At 44.6% G+C, this 15,899-nt stretch overlaps 1 protein-coding gene across 1 annotated transcript; it reads left to right on the top strand.

The window, feature by feature from the left end:
* The first annotated feature begins 3,383 nt into the window (after positions 1 to 3,383).
* Eph (Eph receptor tyrosine kinase) lies at positions 3,384 to 12,590 on the top strand. Its single transcript, XM_076383912.1, has 13 exons — positions 3,384 to 3,545; positions 3,637 to 3,922; positions 4,020 to 4,556; positions 4,639 to 4,799; positions 4,874 to 5,138; positions 5,224 to 5,412; positions 5,492 to 5,603; positions 5,731 to 5,801; positions 6,373 to 6,390; positions 8,916 to 9,092; positions 9,176 to 9,645; positions 9,790 to 10,127; positions 12,196 to 12,590. Exons 1-13 carry the CDS (start codon positions 3,384 to 3,386, stop codon positions 12,506 to 12,508), a joined length of 3,099 nt encoding a protein of 1,032 aa, XP_076240027.1. The 3' UTR covers positions 12,509 to 12,590.
* Positions 12,591 to 15,899: the final 3,309 nt, after the last annotated feature.

Raw genomic sequence — 15,899 nt, 5'->3', positions numbered from 1 at the left:
TATTATTTTTACTGAAGTTTTCATTTTTCATATTAGGCTCATAGTGCTCCTAATATGGAACGCTATATGTACCTAACATGGAATAGTATATTATATCAACTTCAGTCTTTCGAAAAGGGAAAATAGGATATAAACGAGCAACACGATTCATAATTATTCTAGTTCCTCTATGAATTGAGTATGTCTTTTCCTCTTTCGAACATCTAACCTTTCTGCCTGTATAACTACTTGTATTTTTTTTAGTCAAATCTTCTTTTTCCCATTTCTTTCTAAGTTGTATGTTAGATGACATGGAAAGAAGACAAAACACATTCTACATAATCATATTAGAATTAATCGTATATGAAATATTAAAAGAAATATTCATTATTTTGACAATAGTTGCAGAAAGTTGTTCATATTTGAAGAAATAATCCGACCAAAATAAAACTGATATACTTACCCTGTTACACGTAAGATTAGTTCAAAGATTGCCTTAAAAATCTAAGCTCTATTTTCTTCGGTATTCTTTTGCAAACACGTGCTTCTTTGGAATCTGTGAATGTAATCACGACTTATAAGAAATGTCAAACGTAATCGGTTACATTCGTCATCGGAAGATGACAGTGTCAAAATTCTTTAATATTGTGGTATTTCATATTATGTACATATTCCATATTAGGGCAACTTAGTGATTCTCAAAGGAGCGATTAGACAAGATGGTAGTTGAAAAAATGTAAAAAAAAGAGTATAGTATTTTGTTTGCGTTTTATTTTTATGTATAGTTTAAGTTTTATATGAATGTATTTACTTCTGGTGTAAGAACAATTTGCCCTGGTTGTCTAAGCATTTCCTTGAGTATCGCTAGGGCTGCTGATCCTAATAATATACATGTATCGACGAATATACTGAAAAGATTAAAAGTATTAGTAATATTAGTGCAAAATATTTATCTTCATTTTATTTTGAAACCGTGAGGTGATTTATATAACGAACCAATAGACACTATTGGTCTTTATAATTATGTTCAGTTTTCACATATGTAGATATGTACATATATTAGCGTTATTATCACTAACACATATTGTTGCTAAATTTGAGGCTGTTATTAATTTGAACAAAAGTTTCAATTCAATAACAAAGCATAAACGCTAAAGTTACTTGCTCGTAAGCTTTCGATCCTGAAACGATTAAATTGGAAAATCGATAAGCATCGAGGATGCTTGTAATAGCCAGAATTTCCAAGTAAATTGAAAATGTTCGATTACCACGGAAAAACGATACTTTTACCGGAGGTAGTTCACTTTTTCCTATAAAACCCGATGACGAGGAGTGGCATCGATATCGGTCATTACACGCGGAACAATTACCCACAATACAACGAACGGAAATATATTTTCGCCGTCGAGTTTCGCCCGAATTCGCGGCACTTTCGTCTCCCAGCTTTTATTTTTGTCACCCCGTCGCGTCGAGTCCGCTCTCAACTACTGTGCCTACGTTTCATTATTTCTATTTTGAAAGCAGGATCCTCAACCCCGCTAATGGATTCACGCCGCGTCGATCGATCGATCGCAGCTAATTGGGAAACGGAACGCGAAATCCAGCGAATTTGGCGTTTCACGCGATAAAAAGCAAAATTGCCTCTCGCCGCTCTTACTAATCTTGCATGCGTCACGCTAACGAAGCCGAGGCGCGAAACACGTTAACCGGTGTAATTAATTTCATTTAAAATCTCAACGATGTTTGGAGGGGCGAGGAAGCAGGAAAAGGGAGGCTTTTTCGCTCGGACATCGATATCCTTCGGTTTCCCTCTTCTTCCCTCTCGCCACCTCCTCCACAATTTTTTCTCTGCTTTCTGTTACTGATGAGTAATTTCACGGGAGAGTCGTGCCGCTGGGAAATCCAGCTCGCCGAAAAATTGACGCGGCGCGTTAAAAGAGGATGTCTCGGCGGGATCCAATTAAATTCCGCGGCGTTAATGATGCGCGTACTCTGTCTTTTTTCGCATCGCGGCTGCTCCGAAGGCCCCGGTGAAAGAATGAAGTAAAAGCGCGGCCGGAGAGACGAGAGAGGAGAGTCGCAGGGGAGAGAAAGATGTGGAAAGAGGGAGAAGTGGAATTTACCGTCCTAACGCAATTTCCCAGGCGATAAAGCTCCGGCGGAGGCGTCGAAATAACATCTCTAGGACTTTTCTTTGTTCCCCTAATAGTCTTTGCGCGCTACAATATTACCGCACGCCTTCCGTCTCCCGCAAATCCTTCGCCAAGGACAGAGGCAGAAAGAAAGAGTGAGAATGAACGTCGCTAGCAAGCGTATACCGTTCGATGGCTTGTTTCGCAGATAATTACGATCGGCTTGCGATTCTTAAACGACACCAATTAACTTCTTCGCAATTTGCTCTTGATTTTCCCTATCATCGAGCCTCGACCGTCATCAGCGTCCGCCACTCCACCTACCGAGACGAAGGACTCGGTCTTTCCTGGCCCGGTCTCGTCATCTCTCCCCGTAATAATCTCTTTGTGCTACCCAGTAAACCGTACGGCAAAATTTATTGCTGCCGCCCTGCCGGAAACACGTTCGCAAGAAAATCTTCTTCTGGGTAAGAAGCCTGGTCTTCTCCTCGATCTACCATTTTTTGCCCTTACCTACGTGGCCGTTCCCTCTGCGGACTCGATCAACAGAGACAGAGAACGGTCACCAGGAGAGGGGGAAGAGAGAGAGAGAGAGAGAGAGAGAGAGAGAGAAAGAGAAAGAGAAAGAAGTCTGTCGACGGGCTGGAGGAAGACTAGGCTGACGAGGACGACGAAGAGGAGGACGAAGAGGAGGACGACGGCGACGACGATGACGGCGGGTCCTTCTTGCTCGGTCGGAACTTTTTGCGATCTCTCTCGGGACGAGCCCAAGCCGAGGGGGGCAATAAAACTAATGGTAACGCGCGCCGGTAATTCCTTGCGGTCTGTTTGTCGCAAGTCGACGACCCGGTCTCTCCGCCTCGTCATTTGCCGAGGGAGGGTACCTCGTCCAACGTCGACGGACAAGTGGTTCCTCGGATCGGACACGGGCCGCGACGTTTGGACCTCTTGCTTCTCCGTCATCGCTTCTCGTTGTCTAGCAATCAGCCAGATAGAGATCGGTAAAGCGTCTTTATCCAGTCCATCCTTTCGTCCCGTCGCGTCAGAATAAATCTCCTGGAACGCTTGTTGCCTCCTCTTTGTCGTCCGCCTTAAGGTTCTTTGAAACTTCGAAATCCAGAAACGAGTAATCCGTCTTCGTTGTTTCTGTAAATATCATCAAAGCGAAGAAGGGGAGCCGAAATCAATAGGAAGACCTTGAAGCGAGGAGCGGAAGAACTTCGACTACGGAGGAACTCGCGACGAGGGGTTCGAGAAAAGCTGATTTCGTAGATGCTGACTCTCGCCGGAATCTTGCGTAATCCGAACGCAAACATCGAAAGCTTTCTCCCCGTCTTCCTGCAGCCAGTCCCCAAAGAGGATCCCATTGGCGTGCCGCGTTATTTAAACTCCGTTTATCTTATCGCGGTTGATTCGTACGCGCGTAGGTTAAACGCAAGGCGGATGGAAAGGCGCAGGGGTTTCCGCGGCTAACGAGCGAGTGCGCACGAAATTAAGATCGTCACGTGTGTTCGGTTGATTGCAGTGGGTGGAAGAGTCGTTCACGAACTTCGACAAGGGCATCAATTGGCGGAGCTACGTCGTCTGCGATGTGGCGTACAACAACGTCAACAATTGGCTGTGGACGCCGTTCATCGAAAGGGGACCGGCGAACCGCATGTACATAGAAATCAAATTCACAACCCGTGACTGCTCACTGTTCCCCGGAAACGCGCTCAGCTGCAAAGAAACTTTCAGTCTACTGTACTACGAGTTCGACGCGGCCACCAAAGAGCCGCCGCCCTGGGAGACCGACAGTTACAAGTTGATCGGTAAGCTTGCCAAACGTTTTTCTTCCTTTCCGCAACGGCGAAAAGTTTTTCGCAGTTGTGACGTAAAAACGTTGCTACAATCGTGTTTTATTCGCAGGACGCATCGCTGCGGGCGAGGGGAGGTTTAACACCAACACCGAGGTGGTGATAAACACGGAGGTGAAGGCGATCCCGGTGACGAAGAAGGGCGTGTACTTTGCGTTCCGCGACCAGGGCGCCTGTATCTCCATTCTAGCTATCAAGGTCTACTACATCAGCTGTCCGGAGATCTCCGTCAACTTCGCCCACTTTCCGGCTACTCCAACTGGTCGCGAGGTCGCTCTGATTGAGCAAACGATCGGCACTTGCGTGGCCAATGCCGTGGTGATCGAGCAGCCGACCTTCCTCTGCAAAGGGGACGGAAAGTGGTACCTCCCGAATGGTGGTTGCCACTGCAAGCCAGGCTACCATGCTGACGTTGAGAAGCAAGAATGCACCGCCTGTCCGATCGGTAAATTCAAACACGAGGCTGGATCGCACAGCTGTGAGGTCTGTCCCGCGCACAGCAAATCCACCGATTATGGATTCATAGAATGCCGATGCAACACTGGATATTACAGAGCAGAGAAGGACCCGAAGAAGATGCCCTGCACGCGTGAGTGTCGCTCTTCGACCAGCACCCCGTGACAAATCGAGTCGCCTCCTAATGATCCACCTTTGCACATTTTTCGTTTCAGAGCCACCATCCGCGCCGCAGAACTTGACGGTGAATTTTGTAGACCAGTCTACCGTGATTCTGTCGTGGAATGCACCGCACATGCTGGGCGGTAGGACGGACACGACCTACAGGGTGGTCTGTGACGCGTGCAGCATGGGCGTCAAATACATTCCAAACACCGTAAGTAATATTTTCCTTTGTTCGTTTTTCAAGACAGTGCAACAGTGTTAAATCCTCTGGTTCTCGTGGAGCAGGAGGTCTTCAACGACACCAAGGTGACCATCACGGGTCTGAACGCGGTGACGACTTATCGATTCCAAGTGTTCGCGGAAAATGGCGTATCGGCGCTAGCTGGAAAGTCTGAGTACGTGGACATCACAGTCACCACCGAAGCCAGTGTACCCAGCTTGGTGAGCAACGTCCGAATCACTAGCGTTAAGAGTTCCGAGCTGAGCATCAGTTGGGACGCCCCTGTAACCGAGATCGGTGGAGACAGCGATCTAGTGGAGAGATATGAAGGTGAGACAAACCGCTCTATATCTCTATCATGGTGTCCTCCTTCCACGCGAGGCTAATGAGACATTTTTGCATTGTCCTGTTTCAGTGAGGTGCTACCCGCGTTACGACGATGCCACCAACGCTACTGTCATCCAAACCTCTGACCTGTCTGCAACATTCAAGGGCTTGAAACCATCGACGGACTATGCAATACAAGTACGAGCGAAAACCACGCGCGGCTGGGGCGAGTACACGCCCGTGGTATACAAAAAGACGCCTCATGCAATGGGACTGGGTAATTATCGATCTTCGTCTTGATATTATCCCATCGTCTCGTTTCAACATTTCAGTGGGGTAATCTACTTTTGTTGTAGGCTATGTCGGAGAGGACGACAACATGCAAGTGAGGATTATAGCCGGAGCAATCGTGGCCGTGGTCGTTCTTTTGGTCATTATCATCATCATGACTGTCTTGATTCTTAGAAGGTAAACGAATTGATCTTGATGTTAAACTTGTGCGTAAATGAAACATCGTTCGGCTACGCAAGTGGCTGTTTTTTTATTACTCTTAAGCCTAATTTGATTCTATTGATGTGATCTGATTTTGATGCAGCAGGGCCTCGGACGAGTGCAACAAGAAACAGCCGAGCGACTGTGACACTTTGGAATACAGGAACGGTGAAGGTACGTTCGTCCGATGCCAACAGGCGTTGATTCTCTTTCTTTATATAAATTTATTATCGCTGCTACTACTACTACTACCACCCCCCCCCCCCCCCCCCCCCTGTCACTTTCATAGTTGTTTCACTACGCCCTCGTGTCTTGTGACTAATATTTTTAAACCACCAACCTCGTTAGACCCAGCAAGTATTGACCCCAGCCGCCCCTCATGTATACAGTACCACCCCCCACAATATTGTCTTGTTGCTGAACACCCACTACTTTAGAAGTTTCTCTCTTTGACGAAAGAAAGATTACTGAAAAGTGGTTCGTTTAGAGAAAATAAAAATATGTGCGAAAAGAAAGTTGTCGAAGTCTACGCGACTCGGCCGCAGACAGCTAAGAAATATGAGAGACGATCGCATTCGAGCAAAATTCATATCGATCCGGCCCGCAATCTAAGTGCCATTGTTCTAACCAAATTCTTTCGATTCTTTCTTTTCATGTGCGATTCCCCTAATCTATCGAACCTGCCTCCATGAAAAATCCATGAAAAACCCAATGAAACAATGTACACAATCGCCTGCTACTACAGGACTAGTTGTGACCTACAGTAAGTCTTCTCCAACACCTCAAGTTTTTTTTCTAGGAACTCAGTTTTGCGTAGTTATTTGTGCACCCCCTTGTATGTACATGCATCTTTTTCAACGCGTTCCAGATTTCGAGGCGCGAGCACGCACCGCGCTTCTGCTTTCACTCGCCTCTCCGAATCATTCGAACGAGCAACCGTTCGTGTTGCCATACCAAAGACGTGCGTGCTCGCGCTTCATGCTTGCATACCTTGTGTCGTACTGTGTTGTGCATGCGTATTGTCGTTAACGTTGTTGTCTGTTGACCTGCACCTGTTTTATTTACTTGATTTCGTTCGTAATATCATCCATTTTTTTAAAATTTTTATTTTTATCCATATACGGGGGAAAGGATCGCGGAGGACCAAAAGGTGACACGATGGTCGAGGAAACGAGTCGAACGTCTTTCCTTCGGGTTCGAAGAGCATCCGGTTCGTTTCATCATCGTGCACTCTGCAGCGATTTCGTTCACTTGTTTGACTCCATTCAATCTGCGTTATTAAAATCATCATCGAACATCCATCGCTTCTTTTTGTTTGCTGTTTGTCAATTAGCGTGTTGGTTGTTGTGTTGTTCACAGTGCACTGCAAAATGGACAGTTCACCGATTGTGACAACCCACACCAACAACAAGAGCAAGTCCTCGCGTAAGTCCTTAGTCAGTCCCACTGAACAGAGAAAAGAAAAGCGAAGTTCGTTCGAAATTACCAGTTCGGTCCAATTCGGAGGAAGCGCGACGACGCGAACGACGTTCTCGATCAACGGAACGACACCTTACAACACTCGTTCGAATTCAAACACAACACGTTCTTACCCTTCTCTTACTTTTCGATCAAACCACAAAATGATCCGCTCTTTTTTTTTCTTTTTCTGTTTCTCGACCGTCTATTAGACATATATTAAGTAGACGAGAAGCACGTAAGAAAGCATGCATTTCCTTCCTTCTCTCTTTCTCTTTCTCTTTTTCTCTCAACATTGTTGTTTGCATCGTGTTCTTCGTGTTCTCTTGCATCATTCTCTTTTTCAGCCAGACCACCGATCTTTCTGACGATCGTCGTCGTCGTCGACTAGTACCTACACGTTTTGTGCGTCGATGTGCAGAAAGTATCGGATGTTTCGGTGGAACTCGAATTAACTGAGCCCGCTAGAGACTAGCGAGAGGCCGCAAATGCATTCACGGACGTAAATTAACAGGCGACGACCAACTAATTTGATTCGACCGAAGCATCCGCTGCACTACGTACTATACGACTAATGTCATTCAATCTGATGCATCGTAATTGAGATCGTTTAGCGTATTAGGCATGCGAGAATTTCTACGCTAGCATGGAAATTGGTTATGCGCGACCTCTATTTTTTTCGTTTTTGATACATAGATAATTAGATAACCATTTTAGTCTATTTTGTTTTAATTTCTTATCAATCTCGAACCATTTCCATAATAGATCAGTCAAAGATACTTTCATTGCGTTATACATATGCTAGAGAGCTTTAACTCTCCGGTGGGCACGATTATTAGAAAATTTTTACTGAAATATATAATATGTACCAGAAAGAGTATAAAATAGAAATTTAAAAACGCGCTAAGGACTAGAGATTACTAGAGAGTAAATAAAAATTCAGAAAGTAAATTAGTAGGATTTAAGGCCTGGAAAAAGGAAATCGGGGAGCAAAAAATCAAGAATTAAAGAGAACGAAGAAGTAGGAACTAGATTTATTAAACATATAATATTGTAACAAAAAATTGAGAAGTAAAAGAAAGGGTTAAAAAGTAAAAAAAGATTGGGAAGTAAAAGAGGACTGGAACTAGGAAACAAAAGTAAGGAAATTATATCCTAAACAGGACTGATTGTGAGAAACTGGTAACAGTAGGCATGTATTTCTAACTTTTTAAGCATAGAAAAAACATAAACAAGATTGGTAAAATGATTTTAGTAACAATATACTAAACAGATTTTAGTAACATGCTATACGTATTGTTAAGATCTATTCAAATCTCTTAAAGCAGATTTTTAACAAACAATGACTGTCAAATATCAAGCAGAAATCATGTGCTAGCATTTTCAATTAAGAAAAGCCTCACGTTTCAAATGAATTTTGTTTTATTATAAAATAAATCAGTAAATCTATGTAGATTCTAAAAGAAACTATGAAATGTAATATTAACAAAAAGGCAGTATTTTTCATTCCAAACAGACCCGCAAATATTCCTCATACACGCCTGCCGGAGAGTTGAAACAACAATCAGAAACGAGACCATAGAGAGCTTTAGCTCTAGCTCTAGATCTAGATCTTCACATATGTTTAGACATTTCTTTTAATGTGTTTTACTTTCTTGAACGTAACGAGTCTCGTTTTATAAAGAGGAAGGGTGTGTGAGTGTTTTCACGGGATGATACGGTTGACAGGCACGGAGCGAATGTTGTTTTCGCGCGCTCCGAGATTCCGTCAAAATTTAACACACCGGCCCTCGTGTTAATATAATGAACTCTGTTTTGGTGACGTTGCAGTGACCACGCCGCTGTTCACACCTGCAGTGGGGGTCGCCGCCGCAGGTGCAGGAGGCGCTGGTGGTGCAGGTGCGAGGAGCTACGTTGATCCCCATACCTACGAGGATCCAAATCAGGCTGTCAGAGAGTTCGCTCGCGAGATCGACGCGGGATACATTACGATAGAAGCCATCATAGGTACACATTCTCCCCTTGCTCGTTTTTCAGAAAAGCATTTTTTAACCAAACCTCGAGCTCATGTGACACGCCTTGGTCAATAGGTGGCGGCGAATTTGGTGACGTTTGTCGAGGGAAATTGAAACTACCACCCGACGGTCGAACGGAGATTGACGTGGCAATCAAGACCCTAAAGCCAGGCTCCGCCGACAAGGCTCGCAACGATTTCTTAACCGAAGCTTCGATCATGGGCCAGTTCGAGCACCCGAACGTGATATTTCTCCAAGGTGTAGTGACTAAGAGCAACCCGGTGATGATCATCACGGAGTTCATGGAGAACGGTAGCCTGGACACTTTCCTACGCGCAAACGACGGCAAGTTCCAGGTGCTTCAACTTGTGGGCATGCTCCGAGGCATCGCCAGCGGCATGCAGTACCTCGCTGAGATGAACTACGTGCACCGGGACCTCGCAGCGAGGAACGTGCTCGTGAATGCCGCCCTAGTCTGCAAGATCGCCGACTTCGGACTCAGTAGGGAGATCGAGAGCGCTACAGAAGGAGCCTACACGACCAGGGTAAGCGATCTAGGTCCTACAAGCCTTGCTTTCTCTTCTCTTTTCTCTCTATCCTGCTTCGAATTGACGCGGGACGCGGTCTCGCTACTCGAACCGAAACTTTCAACAATCGAATCTTCAAAGACTGTTTACTCCGGCAAAAAGGGTGGAAAGATCCCAGTGCGATGGACAGCTCCGGAAGCGATAGCGTTCCGAAAGTTCACCAGCGCCTCGGATGTGTGGAGCATGGGCATCGTCTGTTGGGAGGTGATGTCTTATGGCGAAAGACCGTACTGGAACTGGTCTAATCAGGACGTGATCAAGTCGATCGAAAAAGGATACAGACTGCCAGCGCCGATGGACTGTCCCGAGGCGATCTACCAGCTGATGCTTGACTGCTGGCAGAAGGAGCGGACCCACCGTCCCACCTTCGCCAATCTCACCCAGACCTTGGACAAGCTTATACGAAGCCCGGAAACATTAAGGAAGATCGCCCAGAACAGGTAAACGTCTCTATCTTTGCTCGCCCGAGACTCTCTACCCGTGGCTCGCGTCTCTCTATCCCGCGCTACGCTCGTAATCGCGCTACGCTCGATATGTCACGACTGTCACTCGCAGGAGAAGTAGCAGTCAAATATCTCTGTTTCGGACGAACGTGGTACGAACCTATGATACATCGTTGCCTTCATCGCACGAACGATTCGATGGTCGTAAATGAGTCAGTGTCCTCTTCGATGTAGGGGATTGTTCGAATCGATCATCGACGACCCGACACGAGTACCACCGAATCGTTCGTCTATCATCTCTTAACACGAATCATGCCGCATGCTACGCGTATCACACTTCGTGTCCATAAATTAATTTCTCTCGACAGCCAAAAGTTTTTTCCGTTCTCTCGCTGATTATTAAGAAGCTCACACGCTCTGCGCTCTCCACGTACGCTGTTAGACTTGGGCTTTGATGTTGTTGCTCATTCATGAATAGGACGTCACGTGTACTGCGACGAGTATCGATCGTCCAAGGATCTAATCACGATGTGTGTGTGCCTACTTGATAGAAAGGAGAGAAAGAGAGAGATTCGTGTGCACGTCTGTGCTCGAGGCGTCGTGAAAATACCTCGACCTGATTGGCATTACTGGAAGCGGGCATAAGTAATACTGGACCTGATTCTTTTCGCACCTTTTTTAGTAACATTTTCTTTCGATGCTACTCATTGGTTTTTGACGATTTGTTTTTTTTTTTTTTTTTTTTTTTTATTCTTCACTTCTTACGTTTCCTGTAGCTCGAAGTCGTCAAAATTGATTTGTACAGCGCCTCCGCTTCCACGCTTCTCGTTCTCTTTGAAATTCAACGACGCTGGTGCAAAACAACGCGAGATGCGATGCGGTGTAATATTCAGAAAGAACCACGCGGCAGAAATTTCTGTTTGGATTTTTCTTGTTTACAGCACATATTATCGTTGACGAGTCCATGCGACACGCGAGAGGAACCTCTCAAAAGTTTCGCGAATGATAACAATCGGTCTTTGTGCTCTCGCGTCAAACGACCGAATCGCGCTTTTGGAAACGCCGCGCCGTAAGAAGAAGTCCGCCACGGTAACCTTCGTCTCTTTTCCGCCTACTTGCTGGGGAGGAAAATTAATTTATGGACGAAAGTCTCTCTGCGCGATCATTCACGCGGGATAATTTTTTCGCTCGCGTTTCAAGAGAACGACGAAAAGTGCGCATCGTACTGCGGTGGCTTTCAGAGAGCTTTTATCGCTTTAGCGCTTATCGTTTCTGTAATCCTCGAACACCCACCCTCTCCCCACCAAGACCTCCGCCACGCCTTTTAAACTCCCTCCCCTCTCAGTCCTTTTGCCTCCACTTATTCCTATCCGCAAAACACAAAAGAGGCGAATAAAGGCGAGATCAAACGATACTCGGAGAGTCGGACGTCCCGTTCCACTTTATCGCCGACCGATCGTTTAATAAAGAACACCGAGAAAGACGTCTACGTTAGGACGAACGACGATTTTTCTGTCTCGATCGAGACAAAACGATTGTAACGGGAGTTCGGCTCGAAATGAATCGATCGGTCGCGTCCCGGAACCAATCGATTATCGGTCGATTTCACACGAGCTCGCTACACCGACGTACCGTTTCACCGCAACACGTCGCCTGCCGTGGTATAGCTACCAGTGAAAACGTTTTCGGTGAAACGGAACAGGTGCCATCGCCGTTTCCTTTCCCTTGTTCTTTCTCTTCCTGCTCCCGTTTTCAGCACCGATTTATCGGCTCTGTCGGCGACGACTGACCGTGCTCATTGATGTGCTTCGCCGTTCTTCGATCTTTCTCTCTCCGAGATCCTCAGGACCGACACGCCGATAGATCGGTCGCGCTTTCCCCGTTCTCAAGATAAATTTCAGTTTCTCCCGCCGACGACGTCCCTTTTTTTCTGGGCTAATTCTTTGTGGTTTTGGTTTTGTGGTGTCTTTGGTACCCGACTACGAACTGCAACCGAACGCAACTGCGACAACTACCTACGTCTCTACCACCACCTCTGTACCACCACCATCACCAACAACAACAGCGTGAGGCCACCTGCACACAATCCATACTATGTCACAAGCCACGCGGCGGCCGCGCAGGTCGCGCAGGCCGCGCAGGTCGCTCAGGCCGCGGTTGCGGCGGCGGCCACTGCGATTCCAGCCGCGGCCACCGGCCCGTTCGTAGACGTAGTCGGCCATCAGGCCCATCAAGCCCAGTCGACGATTGCCGTTCCAGTAATGCCACCAGGAGCCGGCCGTAGCTTACACTATCACACACACGCAGCGACACACGCATTGCCACAGCAGCCACCGCTTACTTACCCCAACTGGGTCCCGTTCACGCACTTCGGTTAACGCCGGGATTAGTCGGGTTCGTCATGTTAGCGAGGCAAGAGTTTTTCGCGTGGTACGGTGCATTTATAGGAACGTATTGCGAGGGAAAGGCGAAATGCGAAGGATTCTTTAATTGTTTCTTTAATTGCATTTCAAATGAATTTTTCTTTATTCGGTTTTACTTACTGTTAGCACTTTGCTAGGAATAATTGTAGTATATGTTTGTATGGAGTGGATTATAATTCACGATGACTTCGAGCTTTTACTTACTGTTTTATTTATTGAATATTGTTATTATTTAGCTTTTTTGTAAAAGAAAATAGGAAGCATGAAAATTATTTTACATTATTCATGGAAAAGTATATAGGTGTCACATAAAATACCTTTCATTTTCGGCTGTATACAGACAGGCTTGCTCTACTGAGTATTTCATGATCGATTTGGCAAGTATGGCTTCGAGTTGATGTATCTAATTCTTCTTCGATACTCTGTTGTACACACGTTCTATACCATAATTGAAGGTGGTTCTCGCAAATCAAATACGAAGCTCTGTTGCGGGAACTGTTGAGGTAGACGATAATTTAATTCTAAGGAGCATTTCCGACGTCCAAGCAATGGCAATATGGTTTTTCCGTTAAAATAATTGAACGCTGAGCTTCAAAATAAAATTATTTCAATTTTGCTCGTTGTTCAATCATCAATATTTCAATACTGAATCTCCTAACTGTCCTCTTCAAAACTTGGGAAAATAAAATGAAAATATCAACAAATAGAGAAGTTATAGCAATTTCAAAACCCTTCGTGAATTATAGCCCAATAATATCAATATTAGTTGTTTTATATTCACTGTAAAGTTTTATCAACACAAAAGGCCAGTCTTATCGGTCATTTCAGTATTATAGCCTCGTAATGCATCAATCGCAGAGTTGTAGAGCAATAAATTTATGTATGCATGAATTAATCAACTTGGAACAAAAACCAGAATGCTATGTGGTATGTTATATTCTGTGGTATGTAGTAAATGGTACACCACGTCAACGTTCACCGCAAAGCAGAATATTCATTTTCTTATACACACAGTAGTCAAAGGAAAGTTTGAAAGTTATAGATTATAGATAACAAAGAGAACTATACCCTCTATTCACTATCACATGAAGTTAGGATACGTCGTATAATAAAGCAACAATACCAATGTGGTATACAATTCTAAACACTAAGTTACTTTCTATATTTAAAACAATATCGACATTGCACTTCTCCGAAATCACTACTGTATTAAGTTTCGGGTGGAATTATAGTTGCCATTCATATATCATTATAGCACGTTATATACCATACCACTTGTCATTTTATTTCCACATGCAATTCGTCTGAGATTTCTTATATTCAATTCATTTTGTTTACTTATTTGCAAATTTCTATAACCGATTTTGTATCTTATTGTCAATATATAGGAGAATGTGCAAAATAGCACGACAATTTAAGACTCCCTCGTACTGTTTTGATCCAAGGCCAAAAACTGGTAGCTGATAGTTTACTGATATTTGACGAAGTTGCGAAGGGATCGAGAGAAACGTCGTCTTTCTCCTTCAGGATTCGTAATAACGAAGACCGCAGGGGAATACGTCTGTCATTTTCCCACGAGACAAGATTGAACTTCTTTACGTCTCGGTCTGTCGACGGACTGGATCAACAGGTTCGAGTCATCGTCTTTTCCGTCAATCGACGTTTCACAAACAGTCGCTTTTGTACGGCTTTGGATCCATCCCTCAGAAAGTGTCAGTAAAATTTCCGAGAAAGACGCTTGCCTCGCAAACGACGGCCGTTTTCACGCGTAGAGAATCGCGTACACGTGCGCGCGTTAGGTAAAAATTTAGATGATCAGTTGGTTTTGTTGAGAAGCGTTAGCTTCGATTAGATATGCGCGTTAAATAGTAGCGGATTAGCCGTCGTAGATGAAAGATTTTCTCGATTCTCCAGTTATATCAATTAATTATTATCGTGATGAAAGAAATGTACGTTATAGACTTATCGTAAAGAAAGCAAAGAGGTTTTTTATCATGATGTTCGTCTGAGCGCCAGGCGCTGTAGATTTTATTGGTCTTAGCTGCCACGTGGAAGTCGTATAGAGAATATTTATGGTTCTAGTTAGAGGGAACTTAAATTGGAGAATTTTAAGAGAGCATTTATATTAAAGACAAAAAATTATTATTATATATTATGATATACCCTCCAGTTTTCCCGTAGGGGCAATGAGAATTTATAGAGGACGAATCGAACCAACGAATAGCAATATAGAGAGAGAGAAGACTTAAGCTCGGAGCTTAGGGGGACAGAAGATTTTATCCGCGAGACGTGTTATAGTCTTTCAGATGTTTTTCTAATTCTTGATATACGTAATATATTATATATATATATGAATATACATCTCGCACGAGTATACGTAAATATATGAATATATTATTATTATTATTATTATTATTATTATTATTATCAAAGAAGCGGATATATATATATATATCTATATGTATATCTATATATATATCTATATATATATATATATAGTATTTATTGACGTCATCGACTTTACGGCAAACAAAACTGCAAAGACTTATTAGCATTTAATCACGCGAGCGACTGTTCGACCAAATTTAGAATAGTATTTTTCTACTGGAGCCCGAGAAACCTCGGAAGAAAAACCGTACAGAGAAATCCCGTATGCAAGGCCGTGTCTCCACGCCAAACCGAATCGATCGCGACGATCTACATCGCCGCGTGCCATGCATCTACCTTTTAGAAAGGGAAAACTTCGGAAAGTCGATCGTAGTTAAATCTTAAGTACGTCGCGACACACCATTGCAGGAAAAATGATCGATCGCGAAGCTACAAAGGGAGGGAGGGGGCTTTAACACAGATATAAGTCGCGGTGCGCTCTCGAAGCGACGGGTTCTCGAACGATTTTCTTTTTCGAGATACGAGAGGAGGAATCGAAACGGACAATCAACTTAGGCGCGCTTAGCCCGCGGAAGAGTCTAATCGACGCGCGCACGCCAACTACCTTAGAGTATACGTGGACAATCGCGATAAACGAGCTTCGCACAAGCACACACGCGATCATCACACTCGCACGAACGCTACTACACTTCACGCTCATTCCGAAAGAAATCCGAGACAGGAAACAAAGAAAGCTAGACCGAGGTAATGACACGTTCACGCGTGACACGTGTACACACAGGCACAAAAGAACATGTACACACGTTCACAGACACATACACAAGCACACACTAGAGTGTGTGACCTCCATCGCACTAACAAATGCTAACAATTGTCAGAATCAGGGAAAGGGGTGCTCCACCCCCACCCCCACCCGCCTCGTCGACATCCTCCAACGTGCATTTGAGGAAAAGGTAAA

The sequence above is a fragment of the Calliopsis andreniformis genome, chromosome 9 (assembly GCF_051401765.1).
Source record: "Calliopsis andreniformis isolate RMS-2024a chromosome 9, iyCalAndr_principal, whole genome shotgun sequence".
Classification (NCBI taxonomy): Eukaryota; Metazoa; Arthropoda; class Insecta; order Hymenoptera; family Andrenidae; genus Calliopsis; species Calliopsis andreniformis.
The sequence above is the reverse complement of the archived record's forward strand: the minus strand, read 5'-3'. Positions and strand labels throughout refer to the sequence as shown.